This window comes from Barbus barbus (genome assembly GCF_936440315.1).
Source record: "Barbus barbus genome assembly, chromosome: 7".
Lineage (NCBI taxonomy): Eukaryota > Metazoa > Chordata > Actinopteri > Cypriniformes > Cyprinidae > Barbus > Barbus barbus.
The window spans coordinates 25,394,130-25,414,376 of record NC_136735.1 but is presented as its reverse complement, the minus strand read 5'-3'; the positions used below and the strand labels follow the sequence as shown (position 1 = coordinate 25,414,376).

The 20,247-nt window shown below is 37.6% G+C and overlaps 1 protein-coding gene across 1 annotated transcript in view; it reads right to left on the bottom strand.

Moving 5' to 3' along the window:
• Positions 1–16,549, bottom strand: part of LOC306872147 (neuronal acetylcholine receptor subunit alpha-7-like) — a gene marked incomplete at both ends in the record, with an annotated part of 76,420 nt that extends 59,871 nt beyond the window's left edge. The window contains one exon of the mRNA XM_079420572.1: positions 16,477–16,549. Coding sequence (XP_079276698.1) covers positions 16,477–16,549 — 73 coding nt within the window. The remainder of the gene's footprint in view (positions 1–16,476) is intronic.
• Positions 16,550–20,247: the final 3,698 nt, after the last annotated feature.

Sequence of the window (20,247 nt, the reverse complement as noted above, 5' to 3'; positions counted from 1 at the left end):
GGTGTGCGCGTGCACGCTAAAATGTTTACCTGGATTTCCAGCAGATGTTAGACGGCGACAGATTCGTCACTGAGATATTCTACGGATCATAGACTAAAAAACGTTTTTCACCAGTTGTATACATTGGCATCAAGCATAATAAAGCGTTTTGATTCCGCGATGTCCATACCTGTGTATGTCCCGCGGTTTTTGGGAAGTTTACCATGCTCCGGAGTCACGCTCACAACCACGCCCACTTTAACATGGGACATTAGTTTCAATGGATGATCAAACTCTACTACGAACTGAAATACAAATGGAAGTATTTTCTTTTCAATATTACTGGATCACATTGTGTCTGTAGTGTGTTGTCATGTGTTATAATGAACAGATATGGGCCTAGATTAAGTTAAAATTAGCAGTAGACCTAAAACAAACATGAATTGCAAAGTCAATATTTTTTTTTTATTGACAAGCCTGTTCATTGAGTTTACGATTGTTCTTAATCAAATTATTTCTTTTCTGAGTGATTATATAGAGAGGGGGGAGGGGTGTGAAGAAAAAAACAGAGATAAGCTACTCTGATGGCGCAGTGGATAAGACACATGCCTTTGGTGTGAGAGACCCGGGTTCGAATCCACTGTGAGACACCAATGTGTCCCTGAGCAAGACACTTAACCCCTAGTTGCTCCAGAGGCGTGCGACCTCTGACATATATAGCAATTGTAAGTCGCTTTGGATAAAAGCGTCAGATAAATGTAAAAGTGTGTGTGTGTTTGCCTCAACACCTAACTATGTGTATACGTTTGTTGAACATTCCCTATTCAGCATAATTCACTGCATTTTATCTGTCACTAATTCGAAATTATATGCATAATGCAAAACTATAGCTTGTTTATCGCTCATTCTTTAGTAATATAAAAAGAAAGAAAATGAAATGCTTGACATTCCTTTGACCACAGCAATATTGATGCTCGAATTCATTTACACAAATTAAGTAATATTTTTGAACAACTGCCTACACACGCGTTGCAAAGAAACAAAGTAACACCTTATTTAATGAATGTACAATTGTCATTAGAATATATATATATACACTGTATATATATATATTGAAACGAATTTAAGATAGCCTAAACAAATTAATCTGGGCGTGGTCTGAGAAGTGACCTGAAAACGCATTAAGACTTCCCTTAAACCGCGTCAGATACATTTGAACATGGACAGGGGAACATAATACAATAATACAAAGTCCATACATAAGTCCAATAATACAAAACATTCACAAATAATGTGGAAAGCTTTGAAATCTGTTCCGTTGAAAATTCCCTGTGACGAATCTGTGGAGGTCCAACGTCTGCTGGAAACTCAGGTAAAACTATTAGCGTGCACGCGCATGTCCCCAGTTAACACGATCCCCAGTTGATCCATAACACCGGCAAGATTACAACTTAATCTCAATATTAAGCATAATTCAACAAGAACAACTCACTTTACAGGATGCACGCACACATATTACACCTGGATTTGGAGCGGCTCGCATCTCTTCTCTCAAACTTTGCTGCGCAATCTTAAAATGGCGACAGGTCTTAAAAGGGCAACAAGTCTTAAAGGGGCCACACACGCAAGCCGTTTGTACACCTTCCAAAGATGGACTAAAGCGCCCTGATGTGTACAAATGGGATTTTCTCAAATGTAAAAACACAATGAGATGGAGAGATGAAACGGAAAATTTCAACAAATTAATGAATGACATAATCTTAGCAGTCCTGGATAATTCAATGTGGATAATTTAATTTTCTTGGAACATCTGTCATGATGTCTATGTTTAGATTCAGTATGGTTATGTTGTTAAATAAGCAGAATTTCCTTCATAAATCATAGGAATTCATTCACATTCTAAGCAAGAGGCATCACTCAGACTCTCTTGACTCACAATACATATGAGGAAATTAAGAGGAGCGTATGTTCAGAATCAGAAGAATGAGCTTTATTGGCAAGTATGTTTACACATACAAGGAATTTGTTGTAGTGACAGAAGCTACACAGTGCAACAGAAAGACAGTAACAGGACAGGACACAGGTAATAAAACAAAATAACAAGAAATAGCCAATAACCAATGTACAAAGCAGCAAAAAAAAAAAAAAAAAAAAAAAACACAATATATAATATATAATATAGGCGACTATGTATGTACAGGTCAAGTATGTGCAAATTAGAAATGAGAAAAATAAAAATAAAATAAGTGAGTGTGGTGGATGGATAATGAATTAGTTGTGTGTTCCACGTTTATTTATTGAGTGTTCATGAGATGTATTGACTGAGGGAAGAAACTGTTCCTGTGTCTGGTCGTTCTGGTGCTCAGAGCTCTGTAGCGTCGACCAGACGGTAACAGTTCAAAGAGGTTGTGTGCTGGATGTGAGGGGTCCAGAGTGATTTTGCCAGCCCTTTTGCTCACTCTGGATAAGTACAGTTCTTGGAGAGTGGGGAGGGTTGTACCAATGATTCGCTCAGCAGTCCGGACTAACCTCCGTAGTCTTCTGAGGTCAGATTTGGTAGCAGAGCTGAACCAGACAGTTATTGAGGTGCAGAGGATGGATTCAATGATGGCGGAGTAGAACTGTTTCAGTAAGTCCTGTGGCAGGTTGAACTTCCTCAGCTGGCGAAGAAAGTACAACCTCTGCTGGGCCTTCCTGACAATGGAGTCAATGTGAATATCCCACTTCAGGTCCTGAGAGATGGTGGTGCCCAGGAATCTGAATGACTCCACTGCAGTCACAGTGCTATTAATGATGGTGAGTGGGGGGAGAGCAGGGGGGTTTCTCCTGAAGTCCACGATCATCTCCACAGTTTTGAGCGTGTTAAGCTCCAGGTTGTTGAGACTGCACCAGACAGCCAGCTCCTTAACCTCCTGTCTGTAAGCAGACTCGTCACCGTCCTGGATGAGGCCGATCAGTGTGGTGTCGTCTGCGAACTTCAGGAGCTTGACAGAGGGGTCTTTAGATGTGCAGTCGTTGGTGTAGAGGGAGAAGAGCAGTGGGGAGAGAACGCAGCCCTGAGGAGCTCCAGTGCTGATGGTCCGAGTGCTGGATGTGAATTTGCCCAGCTTTACTAACTGCTGTCTGTCTGTCAGGAAGCTGTTGATCCACTGGCAGACGGAGGTGGGGACGGAGAGCTGAGTTAGTTTATTTTGAAGGGTTTCCGGGATAATGGTGTTAAAAGCAGAGCTGAAGTCCACAAATAGGATCCTCACATAAGTCCCTGGTCTGTCCAGATGCTGCAGGATGAAGTGCAGTCCCATGTTGACTGCATCATCCACAGACCTGTTTGCTCTGTAGGCAAACTGCAGGGGGTCCAGTAAGGGTCCAGTGATGTCCTTCAGATGAGCCAAAACCAGTCTTTCGAATGATTTCATGGCTACAGATGTTAGGGCCACAGGTCTGTAGTCATTAAGTCCAGTAATTTTGTGTTTCTTTGGGACGGGGATGATGGTGGAGCGTTTGAAGCATGAGGGGACTTCACACAGCTCCAGTGATCTATTGAAGATCTGTGTGAAGATGGGGGCTAGCTGATCAGCACAGATTTTTAGGCAGGCTGGTGACACACCATCTGGACCAGGTGCTTTCCTTCTTTTGTTCTTCCTGAAGACCTGGCACACATCATCTTCACTGATTTGAATTGTAGGTGTGGGGGAGAGAGGGGTTGCTGGAGGTGTGAATGGTTGTGTGGAGGGGTGTTCTGGGCGGGTGTGGGGTGATCGTTCAAAACGACAAAAGAACTCTTTAAGTCGTCTGCCATGTGTTGATTCTCCAGAGTGCTGGGGGGTGGTGTTTTGTAGCTGGTGATGTCCTTCAATCCTAACCACACTGAAGCAGGATCACTGGAAGAGAATTTGTTCCTGAGCTTGTCAGAATAATTCCTCTTTGCCACTCTGATCTCCTTTTCCAGTGTGTATTTGGCCTGTTTGTACAAGACTTTATCCCCCTTTCTGTGAGCATCTTCTTTGGCCTGACGGAGCTGTCTGAGTTTGGCAGTGAACCATGGTTTGTCATTGTTGTAGAATAGATGAGTCCTGGTAGGAATGCACATGTCCTCACACAAACTGATATAAGATGTTACAGTCTCTGTGAGCTCGTCCAGATTATTTGCAGCAGCTTCAAAAACAGTCCAATCAGTCAGGTCGAAACAGGCTTGTAAATCCCGCTCTGTTTCGTTAGTCCATCTTTTAACAGATCTTAATACAGGCTTTGCAGACTTAAGTTTCTGCCTGTAGGATGGAATAAGATGAACCAAACAGTGATCAGAGAGTCCTAAAGCTGCTCGTGGAACAGAGTGATATGCGTCCTTTATTGTTGTGTAACAGTGATCCAATATATTACTGTCTCTGGTGGGACATGTGATGTACTGTCTGTATTTTGGCAGTTCACGGGAGAGATTTGCTTTATTAAAGTCCCCGAGAATGATTAAAACAGAGTCCGGGTGTTGTTGCTCACTCTCTGTGATCAGATCAGCGAGTTTCTGTAAAGCTGTGCTCACGTGCGCTTGCGGTGGAATGTAGACACTCACGAGAATGAACGAGCAGAACTCCCGCGGCGAATAGAACGGCTTGCAGTTAACGAAGAGCGTTTCTAGATCTGGGCAGCACATCTTCTTTAACACAGTTACATCTGTACACCACCTCTCATTGATGTAAAAGCATGTCCCGCCGCCGCGCGATTTCCCCGTTGATTCTGTGTCCCGATCTGCTCTGATCAGCTGGTAATTAGGCAGATGAATCGCGCTGTCCGGTATGTCGCCATTCAACCAGGTTTCCGTGAAACACAGAGCAGCAGAGTTAGAAAAGTCCTTGTTTGTCTGGGAGAGCAGAAGGAGTTCGTCCGTTTTGTTGGGTAGAGAGCGGAGATTCGACAAATGGATGCTAGGTAACGCCGTTCTAAATCCGCGCTGACGAAGTTTCACAAGCGCGCCGGCTCGCTTTCCCCGTCTGCGCCTCCTCCTGTAGCGTTTGACCAGAGCTACGGCTCCACCAACTACAATGTCCAGCAAAACGTCCGAAAAATCAAAAACCGGTAGAAGATTTTGTGGTGTGTTCTGCCGAATGTTTAGCAGATCATCCCTGGTAAAACTGATCTTATTTGAAAAACAAAAAACAGGAAAAACAAACAAAAACAATACGAACACTGAGGAGCAACGCACAATAGCTGCCATCAGCGGCGCCATTTTGTCTAAACCAGTTCTGTGTGTCTGTGCATGAGATTGCAGCTGTGATGGACAGAGAGGGAGACAGAGCAAATAATATTCAGCTCGCATAAAATCTGTTCAACATGAATCAAGTTTTGAATGAATGCACTGATGCAAACTCTCAGCATTTTGATCCAAGATATGCATCATATCAATGTCAAACCTGCCAACCAACCAAGTATGCGTTGACTTTAATCATAGGCACACATAAAACATCACTATTGTTCCTGAAAATGTATTAATTTTCTTTATTTATTCAGTAGAAAGATGTCAACTTTGATGTTCAAACAGATACATATTTAAGAATTACTTTCAGAAGACAGTATTTAGAACTGGTTCTTACCAATTAGAAGCCTATATAGTTGTTAGCTTTTACTGTAGCATATTTTTGTTGTTGCAACAGGGTTCACTTCATGTTTACTTTCACTGAACACATTAAATTAAACATAACATTTTGAAGTACAAAGACTGAAATAGAATTTTCTGGTAAAACATACTCCAATGACATTTGCTGTAGTTATATGTATTATATATTAATACAGTTTACTGCTAAAAATACAATAATATAAAATAATTAAATTAAGCTATGCACTAAAAAACTCACAAGTCATTCTGGATCAAAGGTTAGAATGTCAGTAATGAGTGACTTCTCTTCTTCAAAGAATGTGCTTTTTAATAAACCAAATAAAGTTGCAGTTATCAGTGGAAACATTTTAGCAGTGGTAACTGCCTTTTTGCACTGCTGTGGTCCATACAGACAGATAAAGCAGCCAAACCTTAAATGGGTAGACAAGTTTAACATAAGAAGCTGCTTAGAAAGAGATATCGGCTCATTTTATCACAATTCATTTTCAATTATGAGTGCGCACATGGTCCTTCCTTTTAATTACCACTAAACCATATACCATTAAACTTTTTTCCCCCCTTGATTCAATATGGTGCTCTTTTCCCCTGGCATTTCTAATGGCTGATACTTGCAAAAACTATTTTGCAGAAGTCATAACCACACCTCTGCACATTAAATCCTTTCCATTAAAGGAAATGTCAGGCATGCATTTCAATGCATGGGCGTTTGTTAAAGAATGAGACTTCAATCTCTTGTTCCCACAGGAACAGTGATAGCTGCTAGATACAAGTTTACAAGTTTCTAGATAAAAGTTTACTTTCTAAAAGACTGGTTCGTCAATAGTGTCACTCACACATACACACACAAATCACAGCATGAAGCACCAACAACAGAGGAAGCAACAGAGGATTTAGCACTATGACACTAAAGGATTACAGTCCATGACGAGAATGACTGACACTCTTAACGAGTTCCCTGCTGTGAAGAAATGACAGATTCCATCAGAGGCAGCACATTAATTTATCTTTTGTTCTCGTGCATAATCAGAGTAATATGGGACACTTTTTGCACTTATTTCTGCAATTTACTGATGTCACCCAGAAATAAAACAAAAACATTAAATATCATGCATGTATTGGATGTTTTACCACCTTTTGAGTTCATTGTGCCTTGCAATGTTATTAAAAATATATATAAAAAAATTATAATGAAAAACGTAGCATATTTCTCCTTATATTTCTATCCTAAAGTGTGCTAAGTGCATACCTATTATTACGGAAATACTATAATTTATAGAATATACTTCAATGCAAATTGAATAGAATATTTTCCACAATTTTTAATAAACACATTGTTAATTGCAATTAAATGAAAATTAAACTAAATGAAAATTAAAAATTATAGTTTAAATGTATATTATATGCAACTAACTGAACAGTGGAGTGCTTTCTAACCCACTTAAGTAAAACATCTTAATATATAATTTTAAGTACATCTTTATATATAATTTCATAATTACTTCTATTGTCTTTGAAATTAAAGTTTATATACTTACAAACATATTTTTTTCTATTGAAGCTGTATTTAAATATATTTTTATAAATTTGTAATGAATAAGGTTACGATGTACATTTGAAATATTTTAAATGTAATACTGAATAACGCACTACATTTTAAACGATGATCAAGTACTTTACATGTGCTTTAGTATGTTAGTCAGGACAAGTGTACTTCTTTAAAGCATGATAAAAAAATTATTAAAACTATTATTTAAAATGTACTTTAAAGTAAAACTTTAATTTAACATTATTACAAAGGTACTCTTTAAAAGTGTACTTAAGTGTGGTAAGTTTCTGGTACCACTTTATATTAAGTGGCCTTATCTACTACTTACATTTAAATTAATCATTTGATACAATGTATTTATTGTGTACATACATGTTTTTTTTTTTTTACATATTTTTAAAAATACCTGCATGTAATTACATCTGTAAATAAGTTCTATAATTACATTTATAATTAGACTTTTGACCAATCCCTTACAACTTAACCCACCCTTAAACCTAACCAGAGCACCAAACCTGTCCCTTACCTTACCGGTATCCCACCTCAATAGCAGCTAAAGTGTTTTGCAATACATTATGAACACAATAAATACATTGTACTTATTTTTGATGTAGGTACATAGTAGATAAGGCCACTATAGTAACCTTATGAAGTTTAAGTTCACTTCAGTGGTCTTTTATTTAAAATACGATCGAGATTACTTGACAACCCTGCTAGGATTTGAAATGAACAATCTGATGGACCACCGGTGGTCACTACTAGTTGTATGCAAGTTAGAAATGCTTTCTGACTTGATGTGACGTGTGATGTGTGCAGTGCCAAATACTCTTTCAGAGCCAGATCCATCAATTGCTCCTTAATAATTGCACAAACTTAAGCATGAAGGGAAACAACTTATAAATGTTTTGTTTTGGTCTAAAATGTTAACTCTGTATATGTTTGTGTAATATACATTTTGTGAACACAACACTCTGATCTCTGTAGAGAATGTTTTGATTTAAATAATATAAAACATGTTTTTATTAACACTAAAATGGAGAAACACATAGTCTGACACAGAAGAAACATATTCTGGTGAAACTAGATAAATTGGACTTCTTGCTCTACATATGCACTTAATTGGTCAGAAGGAATATGAAAAAAATGATCATCTAGATTGCTGATCCACATGAGAAGTGAGATTTGTCTGATTTGCCTGCTCTTTTTTCCCCTCCTCCCCAGACTGCAGCCGTCTACTCTCATTAACACTGAAGGTGAGGCATTTGGCATCTCAAATGAGTGTAGTGTTAACATAGACTTGCTTGTGAAATGTACACATCAGAGTTTAGGTGTTCCAGATTACCCTAATTCATCCTAATGGAATAAGTGTTTGGGCTTCAGGTCCATCTCAGCCTGAGGGTTATGCAGTATCTGGGGAATGTGATTCAAATACATATTTCAGGTATAGAAAAGACTGTGACAGAGACCAAGAAAGAGATACTGTGGCTATTGTGTTTCAGACCAACCCTATCCTGGTCACATCTACAGAACATAAAAGCCTTTAAATCACGTTTGTTAAATTTCATTACTTATTTAAAGTCTTTATCCCACTGGCACACTCATTACTATGTATGTGCCATCATTGATTAACCCTCTATTGCCTCAGGTTAACTAACCCATTTTCTCAAATTTGCAAGTACATGATGTTTAAAAGATAAATACGGCAATAAAATGGTTAATAACAAAGGGATGACTAAAATAAAACTATAAAAACTCTTTTATGTTCATACTTGGTGGACGTTTTAAAAAATTTTCTGGCAATGTACACTGTATGATGTCACTCAGATAAGTAATTTGTATTGATTTTTCAACATCTATCTAATATATCTATCAATCTAGCTAGATAGCTAGCTAATTAGATACATTTAACACACAAACACACACATACATCACAAAGGAAGTGGGTAAACAAATACAACAGCTGCGGTGTAAACTCAAAGCTAAGCAAACAGAAGCTGTGAAACACAATGTAGGACAGAGTGATATTACATATTTAAAAAGACTGGAACAAGTATATGTCACTTTAGCCTGCTAGGGAAACAAGCCCTCACTGAACTTTTCCTCACACTTGAGTGCTAGCACACAGTGCTAAACCCCAAACAACAATCAAGGAGACTCCAGAGGGAGACGGGTGGCCATGAGATCAGCAAGCTCACAGAGAGTCTGAACCTGACAGTGATGGTGTGATGGGTGATTTATTGAATTTCATGCAAATGTTGAAACATAATAGCAAAGACAGCTCAATGGAAACTTTGTGACAGCGAGACTTGCAAAAAGAGAACGTTGGACATAATGTGAAAGACGTGGAAGAGAAAAAGAGAACTGAGAACAGAGAGACAGTGTGCTCTCAACTGGTTTTGCTTTAGGATTTTACATCGGATTTGGGATCAAATTTTGAAGTGTATTATTCCTATAACAACAATATATCAGTATTATTAAAACAGCAACAATGCTAGATTTAATATTAATTAAAATAAGCTGTTTTTCCTTTTTTCAAGGGAACCTGTATTTAATGCATTGTGTTTTCTTTTTACTTTGCAGAGGTTTGTTAATGGTTTTTGAGGATGAGGGGATGTACAGTAAAGTAAATTTTACACGTTTAAATGTTTAACTCTCAGTTGACAAATGAATTCGTGCAAAATATTGTAGCATTTTCTCCTTTCAATGTGTCTATTCATTATGCTATACTGACTATGCATGATTAGATGATTAGTTCCATTTTATTATTTGCATTTACATAATATTATATATTTTGACACATTTTGGGTCTGTACCCACCAGTTGAGAACCACTGTAGTGAAAGAGAAAATGCATATACTGTAAGTCTGTGAGAGGGGGAAAACCTGTTTAAGAGAGAAAGAAACAAACATTGAAAAAGACAGACTTTGTTTTTCCTTTTTTGATTTCTTAAACTCTTCTTTCTCTGATCACATCTTCTGCTGGAAAGGATCAGACGCAGATGTTCTTTGCATGTGTGTGTGTGTGTGCGTGTTTGCTTACTCACAGTCCAGGCCTTTTATGGGGATTTATGTCAATCCAAGTATGATTATGGCAGCACAAGTTAGATCAGAATCAGAAACGCTGTAAATTACTCTTCTTCTCCACTGAGGATAAAGAGCAAATTATTTTATATGAAAGCCTGATCAGGGACAAGATATTCTTTGACTCAAACATCAAATCATCCGGTCTAATAACACATCAAGCTTCACCTCATGCCTTTGGAAAAAATCAAGTGAGGAAAAAGAGAGAGAAAGAGAAAATCCCTCTGGAATAAATGGGTCAGCTCACTCTCTGTAGGATTGTGTTATAGTCCAGATTAGCGATGAACGTTTGGCTTTAAAAGCTGAATGGCTATCACTCCACTCTTCCCCTGATGAAAACCAAGATATAGAGGGGGGAAAGAGCTAAACAAAGCACGCTTTCCTAATAAATTCATTCAGTAATGGCAGTACTGGGCTAAAGGGGGCAGAGGGAAGAGAGAATAGTGGTGAAGCAGCAAACCCTGGATAGTTACTAATCCTTTATTCTCATGCTCTCTGTTTTCTAGTGCCTAAATAAGGTCACACATTATTTAGAGTGTGAAATATATTAGCTTAATTTACTTTACAGTACATTTACTTTATCACTTTTACGACAAATCATTGCTTTTAGATTTTTCAGCACTGAGAACATCTGCCTGTAGGATCTAGCCAAGATCAAGGGTAAGGTGGGAGAAGCAGGGTTGTCGATTGATTAAAGAAAATAATTATTTTATCAGACAGATTTCTGCAATCATAATAACCTAACATTACAGGTGTTGTAATCATAAATAGTATTTATAATATTTTAACAATGACTCTCCAAATAAATGTGGGAACAGTATAGTTTAAAATTTGATTTATCTTTTTAATAATGAAGGCCAGTGTTAATAACACCAAATACTGATATTGAATGGATAATTTTATATGTTTTTCTGGATATGAGTAATTATGGCAATTCAACATTACAGTAAAGCCAGACTTAATCTGCAAACTGGTTTTATTAATCATTCATTAACGATAACAGAACATTAAATAAGTAATGTGTGTCACATAATCAGATTACGTGTAACACATTTTTTGTTGTAAACCTTTTTCATAAATGTATAGCTAAACCATGATATCATAGTTGATTTCAAGTATTTTTATGTTATAATTACTCTCTAAATCTAGTGTTAAACTTGTAATTCTAAGTGGCAAACAGGTAATTAGTATTTTGTGGTGGATATCAGATGCTACGTTTTGAAAGAAATTCGCACAGCGATGTCCATGCATCTTCCTCATAATAGTTTCTGTATGTGTGTTTGTGAAAAGAAAAGAAATACTCAGAAAAGTTTTTAGTGGATCCTAGAATGAAAAAGTTTGGGAACCTCTACAATGTTAGGCAAAGCAAACCTGTCCTATCTTGACTGACAGCTGCAATGCTTTTTCCTATATGCACAATCAACCTTTGGAAATGTGTATTTGGTCTTCAGCAACCCCAAGAGAGCATGTTAGACCTCTCTTTGTCTCACTCTACTGACTGCCAATTGCTGCTTGCTTGATGATTGAAGTGATGATTGCATACAGAAGTCATTGCATATACACAAAATCTTTTCCTTCAATATACCACTGGTGGAGTGTTCTTCTCAACTCCATCGCATCAAAAATGCACTTGTTACTGTTAATGCCCTATAAAAACAAAACCCTCTCTATTCTTATGTCTCAGCTGCACTGTAATAAAATTATTTTTCTAAGTAGTAAGGGAAAGTATGAAAATCTGTTCTTGTGTAATTTACTAATTTACTAGAAATTTCAGAGTGACAGTAAAGCCAACACGACAGTACATATTCAACCTTGTACCTTCTTTTATTTTTTACTGTTTTTCACATCACATATGGGGCAAGCTGAAACCCAAAATATCATATTAATAGACCACCATCTTTTCAAAAATAGATGTCAAATCTGATGTGCAGAGATCAATTACATTAATCAAATTAAGTTCAAGTTCAAGTTCAAGTTGAGCTTTATTGTCATTCTGCTACATGTGGGGACATACAGTGGAACGAAATGTCGTGCCTCGCAGGACCATGGTGCTACATAAATACAGACATAACATACAACGAGGAAAAAAATTGTAATTCTATGTAATTAGAATTAATGTAATTAATTATAAGTTTTGTGGAAGACTTGATCACTAGGTGTATTGGATTGTAACTGAACTCTGCAATAGATCTGCATGAACAGAATTGGGAATAGAGCCCTGCACGCTCAGGCCCTAGCCCGGCCCACTCGACAGCTTATCAGAATTACCGGCCCGAGCCCGTCTTTTTTTCCCCTTCTCCTAAAACAGTTTATACTACTGTTTCGGCTATTAAAATAGTTCAGTTTTGTGTGTGATGGCAAAATGGTTATATTTCGTTTTGTTTTTTTAAGTTAATTTAGAAAAACGTTTGGAGCATTTTTGTTTGTTAAATAGCCTATAAGTTTTTGTTTTTTTAAAGTAACGACCAAGTGGCCAGCGGCATGAACTGATCATAGGCTATGTTTGATCAATTTAGCCTTCTCATATCATCACGACTTGCCTAAAATAAAATCTATAGATATACTAAAACAGTTCAAGTATATAACAATGTTTAAACGTTAAACCTGGGCTATAATAATAATGTGCGCTAGCCTATATCTAAGTTTGTGCGGAGAGTGGAAGCTAAAGCGCGCTCTGCAGGACATGGAGGCACCAGCAAACACTTGCATTGTTTTCAGTGGAAACAAATTAAAATAGCCTACGCCGTCTTTTTTCTTTTTTTTTTTTTTTTTTTTGATAAAGGTAAGAGTAATGCATCATTCGGACCTGTAAAGAGTCTACTTGTATTTGTGTGCACTCAAAATACCAACAAAAGGTAGTTATTTTATAAAACAAAGAAAACAAACATGATGTGCTTTCTGCCGTCTTGAACAAGAGTGCTTCACAAAAATGAACTGAAGCTAATTATCACTTAACGAAATAAAAAAAATTGAAAACAAAAACTCTTTTGTTATAATCCTAATCAATAAAGATGCATTTTTCTCTAAAGGCGCGTCTAATCAGGAGACGGCCAGTCAGGATCAGTAACTTCATCCTTGCGACACAGACTCAGAAAACATTAGTTTATTAGTAAATAATTCAAATATCTCCTTACTATTTGCCGCAGACACATTCATGGTTATGTTTGCTGGGGTTTTGCAGCAAGCTTTAGCCTGTTGCGTGCATTTGAAAGCAGAACTATTCAGCTGCGCTGAAGTCACTTGCACATCTGCTGCTGCTGCGGGACACTAAACACCATCGAGCTGCTCTCAGTCGCGGCACGGTCTCGTGTTGTTTCCACCTGCGCGGCAATTTTTTTAATCGCTAATCGATAGATGTCTACAATATAAAATAAGGAGAAACCCAAAACATGCAGGGCCGAAAAACACGGACCGAAATGCAGGGCTCTAATTGGGAAGCCCTGGATATCCAAAAAACAATAGAATATCTTTGGGAAACTAATGTAGAACTCTTTGAGGCACCTTTAAAACAACTGTCTGTTTAGGCTAATTGTTACTCGCATTATAACAGATCTAAATGCAAGTCTAAATTATGATTGGATATACACCATGCATGAAACCACAGCTGATATATGCACACCTGTGACTGCACATTAGTTAATTCTACATTAATATGCTAATTTACGTTGCTTGGCAACCTTAAACAGCATATGTTTAGGCGTATGAAATATATGATCAAAAAATGTGCTAATAACAGGTTAAGCTATTTCAGTCATTTCTATGACAACAAAACTTAATGCAACATCATGCAATAAAACAGTTCACAAAGTGAGGCTTATATATAGAAATAGTTTTCTGGATTTGATGTAGAATGTCAGACCTGAACCACAATGAACCCCATTGCAATTTATTGGAACACCTGTCAGTCAAGCCCTTTTACTTAACATCAGTGCCTGATCTCAATGATGCTCTTGCATCTGAATCAAGCAAATCATTGCGTCATTCTTCCAATACCTAGAGGAAAAGCTTCTTAGAAGTGTGGAAGCAAAGGGAAGGATAAATGCTTTTTGCCATTATTTTCAAAGTAAATATTGATACAATCAGTGAGTTACGTTACTGACATGATGATGAGGTCTGGCTCATTCTTCTATAGGGTTCAGGTCTGGGTTTTGTGTAGGCTGTTCATTTCCAGTACGTTACTGATGCAAAACATACAGTATGACTGCCATATCTCTCTCTAATCTACGTGCTGACCATTTTCTCTCAGCCAAATAGTGTAAGCTGCTGGTCTATGGGATTTTAAGGTCATGGTATAAACTCTGACCCTCTATGATAGCCAGGAGTATGCTGTGAATATTGTCAGACTATAAGATAAAATGACATTTCTGCCGACATAAAGAAAATATCTATCCTGTTTTGCTGTTCTGGTGTCAAAACAGCAAAACGTCATGGGTATTTTCATTGCTTTTAAAAGCATTGGTTATTGATTAAGAGGGCACGTAAATTTAAAAAAAGTGCACAGATAAATCAGATAAACATTGCAATATTCCATAAAAAATAACAATGTTCAATTTTAATTTCATGGTGCCTTAAAAATACATTTAATTGTTATCTATTTTTTTCTTATTATTTTATAGAAAGACAACAGAGGTCCAGGAATCCAGGGCCCTTTGTTTGCAACTGTTCTACTGTACCTTTTAAAGAAATCTGCAAACTCAGTCTTACAGTATTACCATAATTGGCACATAGCTGACCAGAGTCATAAACTGAAGTAATTTTGCTGAAATACTAAGGGCAATGGGTGAGTTTGACCTCTGTAAATAGTTTAACGGAATTCCACACCTTAAATGGTTAGAACAGAACCCCCACCTCCCCCCTCCGCCCACACACACACACTGAATGTCCAGACAAAATCAATCAGAGAAATTGAATCATGCTCAGGCCGTAAGGGGAATTAAAGGACACCAAGAGACCACGTTCAGGAATGGAATGTGTTACTTATCCAAAAAGTCACAAACCAAGTTCTCTATTTGACAGGTTATTATTCAGAGGAGCAATTCCAGTTCCAATGCTAATGTGTAAGTGTGGTGGACTGTACAAAATTAGTTCCATTCCTCAAATTTGATTGGCTGAGTGATGTTCTAAGAGTGATGATTTAATAATGGGGCATTTCACTTAGGTGTTTACGCAATGGATGGTAGGCTACTTTGGTTTCTTTTGGAACTACTTTCTGTGTCACCTAAGAAATTTTTAGAGCTAATCAATATTAAATGTCATTCAGGCATAACACCAGACATCACAGATTTATTGTAAGATAAATCTTACAAGCAAATCAAGAAAACATCTTCATCAGTTTGATAGCAGGTGGTGCAAATGCTCACAACACAAACAAATAAAGAAACACACTGCAAATGCTCACAACACAGCCAAATAGATTTTATTTGCAGTGCGTTTCTTTGTTTGGTTGTGTTGTGAGCATTTGCAGCTTGTGTGTTGTCAAATTGAGGAAAGTTGTTTTCTTAATTTGCAGGCATTTTTTCTATTTGCAGTGCGTTTCTTTGTTTGGTTGTGTTGTGAGCATTTGCAGCGGGTGTTGTCAAATTGAGGAAATTTGTTTTCTTAATTTGCAGGCGTTTTTTCTATTTGTAGTGCGTTTCTTTTCTTTCTTTTTTTTTTTTTTAGTTGTGTTGTGAGCATTTGCAGCGTGTGCGTTGTAAAATTGAGGAAGTTGTTTTCTTTATTTGCAGGTGTTTATTTATTTGCAGCGCATAAGAGGCGTAATTGAAAGTATGGAAAGTAAGTCCAGCATAGCACTTGATGCGCGTGCATACCCATACACTCATGCAATGAGTTAACCCATAATACCCATAACACCCATAATCATCACGTCTTTTCCATGGCTGCTCGCATCTCACATTGACGTAATAGCGAGAAGACCTAAGAATGTTGTGCGGTATTTTTGTCAGTGCTCATGCGTCAGTGCGATCATGCCAGATGTTATGGGGTATTAAGGGGTCGAGGTGCTGCAAGGAAAATCGCACACAGACACTCTTACAAGCTGTACACAAAGATAAACACACATGCTCATATATTTCTACAGTGAAATGATCAATCCTCGCTTTAAATTAGTAACTGTTTTGTCATACTTCATGTATTCAGGCAGTAACATCTTACTACAACAACACCGAAGTAAAAACGCCTTGATGCACCTTCACGGAGTTCACTTTTACGATTCAATTTAATGTTGCGCGAATTACTTTAGTAAAAAAATGAACAGCACCTACCTTTAATACAAAATGACGTCCATATAAAAATTCCAAGGTGTAGAATTCCAAAATATCGTTGATTCTGCATCATTTCTGTAATGGGAAGTTGTCCTTATACACACAAGCCGACGAAACTTTAGTCTGTCAGCATCCGAGCTGTGTGCAGAGGTAGGTAACACTTGCGCGCGCCCTCTCTCTCTCTCTTCCTCTCTCTCTCCTTTGCTTTTAATTTCTCAATCACATTTGTGACCGCAATGCAAGAGCAGTCTGTCTATAATCAGCATGCTATCCTCAAACTGTGACCCATTAACTGTCTTTTTCTGTGGTTTAATCAGTCTCAGCCAAGAGTATAATCACTATGCATAACAATACATAAACGATTTATGGAACTGGCGCGCGCTCTTACATTATGCGTAAAGACGCCATCTGGATACACGCTAGCTGCAGGAATTATTTCACTCACTTGCTGTGGATAATATGCTCCAACCGCGACATGATGCTTGTAAAATTTACATTTAAAGTATTGAATCCGAGGGGAGATTTAAACCCCCTTTTATTGGGCAATGTTCTTCATGAATCATTATTTGGTTCAGTGAGGATTTATACATATATGAGTTTGCAGCGCGAGCGCATCATCAGGTGTTTGTGATCGTTGCACTAAATCTTAAGTATTACATTTCTCTCGTTAATTAATTTTAGAGGTTAAAGACTTGAACAGATAAGGTCGCTATTCTAAACAATGTTAAGTTTAATTCATGATTCCTGTCACTATTGTGCCACTGAGCAATGCATTTAAAGCCAATGTTGCTCACGACACAATGTCCCTGAAGTCTAAAGGCTGTAGTCTGTTACTGTTAAGGATAGAGCAAGCCGGGTCTTGTTGTCACTTTTTACTCCAGTGAATATTTTTCAGGGTAGATTTATTTTTGGAAATCAGTTCCTATAAACACCTTGAAGTCTTGACTACAAAAAGCTATTTAATATTTTCAGCCTTATTGCTCAGGGGAAAAGATTCAGTGCACTTAAAACATGTTGACAGTCTAGGATTAATTGACACAATTGAAACCTGTTGTTTAGACACTGATTTGAGAAGAATACCTTTTTTTCTGGAATGTGGAGCAATACATGTAGGCTCAAGTCAATAGAAAGAGAAATCTCCCACAATATTTATGCATTTATAACATAAAATATAAGAAACAAACAAAACAACAACAAAAAAAGTAGGCTAATGGAAAATTACAAAGAAAATCATCAATAATGAAGTTCAAATTAATGAACTGTATAAATTAATGAGATCACATGTAACAACTTAATCCTGATATCAGTGTTACAATAGTTTCCAACCTGACTCTTGTCCCGAGAACACAGTTCAACATTTCAGTTAAAATCTACTTGTGTGATTTCATTGGTTACTTATTTAGCCAACTGCTATTTTAAAATTGTGATGATCCAAGATGTAGAAAAGGTTGTTTATCGGAACTTATTTGGAGAAATTTAGAATTACCACATGCTCACCAATAGATCCACTGCTAGATAATAATGCTTCCTCCAGTGAAAAAGTCCATCCCCTGTTGTCCTCACACATCCACCAACATATTTGTTTAGAACTGTTTTAGACGGTTTTCGCTTGTAAACGGTACTTGATTTGTGCACATTTCTCACCTGATTCAGTCAAACTGGCTTTTTAACTGGAGAAAACAATATTATGGAAAGAGTATGGAATACAGTACAATACATTCTCTGTCTAATAAAGTGTAATCCTATGTGATAAATAAACAAAAACCTGCTTAACACATTTTACCCATACAAAACGGTTATCATTAAAAACAATTTCACACACTATTTTACTGCTTGATGTTATAGACTAGCAAAATTGAATTGGCCCTCAGAGCACATATGTTTTTACAATGTGCTGCATTTTGCAGCCGCATGAATTGCAAACAGATTCATCACACACTGGTGCCCCGGCAGATGTTCGTTCTCACACAGGACTATGAATGAGAGAGCAAGGCATTGAATCTGACAGTCCCCAAAACCCCATTGGTGGTAGACACCGGTATATGACCTCTCCCTCTTCTCCCCTTCACCTTCTCCACAAGCTTTGCATAACTGTCTCTCAGCATCAGACAAGAGCAGAAAACAGTTGGGGGAAAAAGACAAGCCTCATGCACCATCAGCTCGACTCAGAGCACATTAACTAACTTTTATTGTATTGTTCTCTTCTTTTCTTCTCAGAGTCATGGGTCATTTAATCTGTCCTTACTGGCATATAACCTACAGCCATGCAAATCTGGCTTTTGAAAGAAAACAAAGGGCTTTGATTTGTGATAAATCTAAAAAATAACCCTACTTTCATAGAGACATTAATGCATTTATAATTTTTATATTAGAAGACTTTATAGTATTTTAATGTTTCAAAACTATTGTTGTATAATAGATTATAACCCCCCACACTATGTACCCCCAATAAAATGAATGTAATATAGCTAATACTAATACTAATAATATGATTCTTAGTTATAAGCCTTTTGTTGATTTTAGAATTTTTAGAATGTCAAGATGGGCAGAGGCTCTCCAATCTGTGAAAGAGTGCGTAAAAAGATTGTGGAATACTTTAAAAACAACATTCCGCAACGTCAAATTGCAAAGGCTTTGCAAATCTCATCATCTACAGTGCAGAAAATCATCAAAAGATTCAGAGAAACAGGAGAAATCTCTGTGTGTAAGGGACAAGGCCGAAGACCTTTGTTGGATGCCCGTGGTCTTCGGGCCCTCAGATGACACTGCATCACTCATCGGCATGATTCTGTCATTGACATTACTAAATGGGCCCAGGAATACTTCAAGAAGCCACTGTCGGTAAACACACTTTCGCTGTGCCATCTGCAGATGCCAACTAAAGCTCTATCATGCAAAAAGGAAGCCATATGTGAACATGGTCCAGAAGTGCCATCGTGTCTTGTAGGCCAAGGCTCATTTCAAATGGACTGTTTCAAAGTGGAAAAGTGTTCTATGGTCAGACGAGTCCAAATTTGACATTCTTGTTGGAAATCACGGATGCCGTGTCCTCTGGGCTAAAGAAGAGGGAGACCTTCCAGCGTGTTATCAGTGTTCAGTTCAAAAGCCAGCATCTCTGATGGTATGGTGGTGCATAAGTGCATACGGTATGGGCAGCTTGCATGTTTTGGAAGGAACTATGAATGCTGAAAGGTAAGGCCTTGTGTATTTCAGCAGAACAATGCAAAACCAAATACTGCAGCTATTACAACAGCATGGCTTCGTAATAGAAGAGTGCGGGTGACGAACTGGCTTGCCTGCAGTCCAGATCTTTCACCTATAGAGAACATTTGGCGCTTCATTAAATTAAAAATACGGCAAAGACAACCACAAACTCTTCAGCAGCTGGAAGCCTATATCAGGCAAGAATGGGACCAAATTCCAACACCAAAACTCCAGAAACTCATAACCTCGATGCCCAGACGTCTTCAAACTGTTTTGAAAAGAACAGGAGATGCTACACCGTGGTAAACATGCCCCCCCCCATCCCAACTATTTTTAGACCTGTAGCAGGCATCAAATTTGAAATGAGCTCAATTTGTGCATAAAATTGTACTGTTTCTGTTATCTCTTTTCTATTGTGAATAAAATATTGGCTCATGTGATTTGAAATTCTTTTAGTTTTTATTTTATTCAAATTTAAAAAATGTCCCAACATTTCCGGAATAAGGGTTGTACTAGAACGAGAGAAAGCAATGCGATAGGAAGTATTACAGGCTCAGATTTATATTA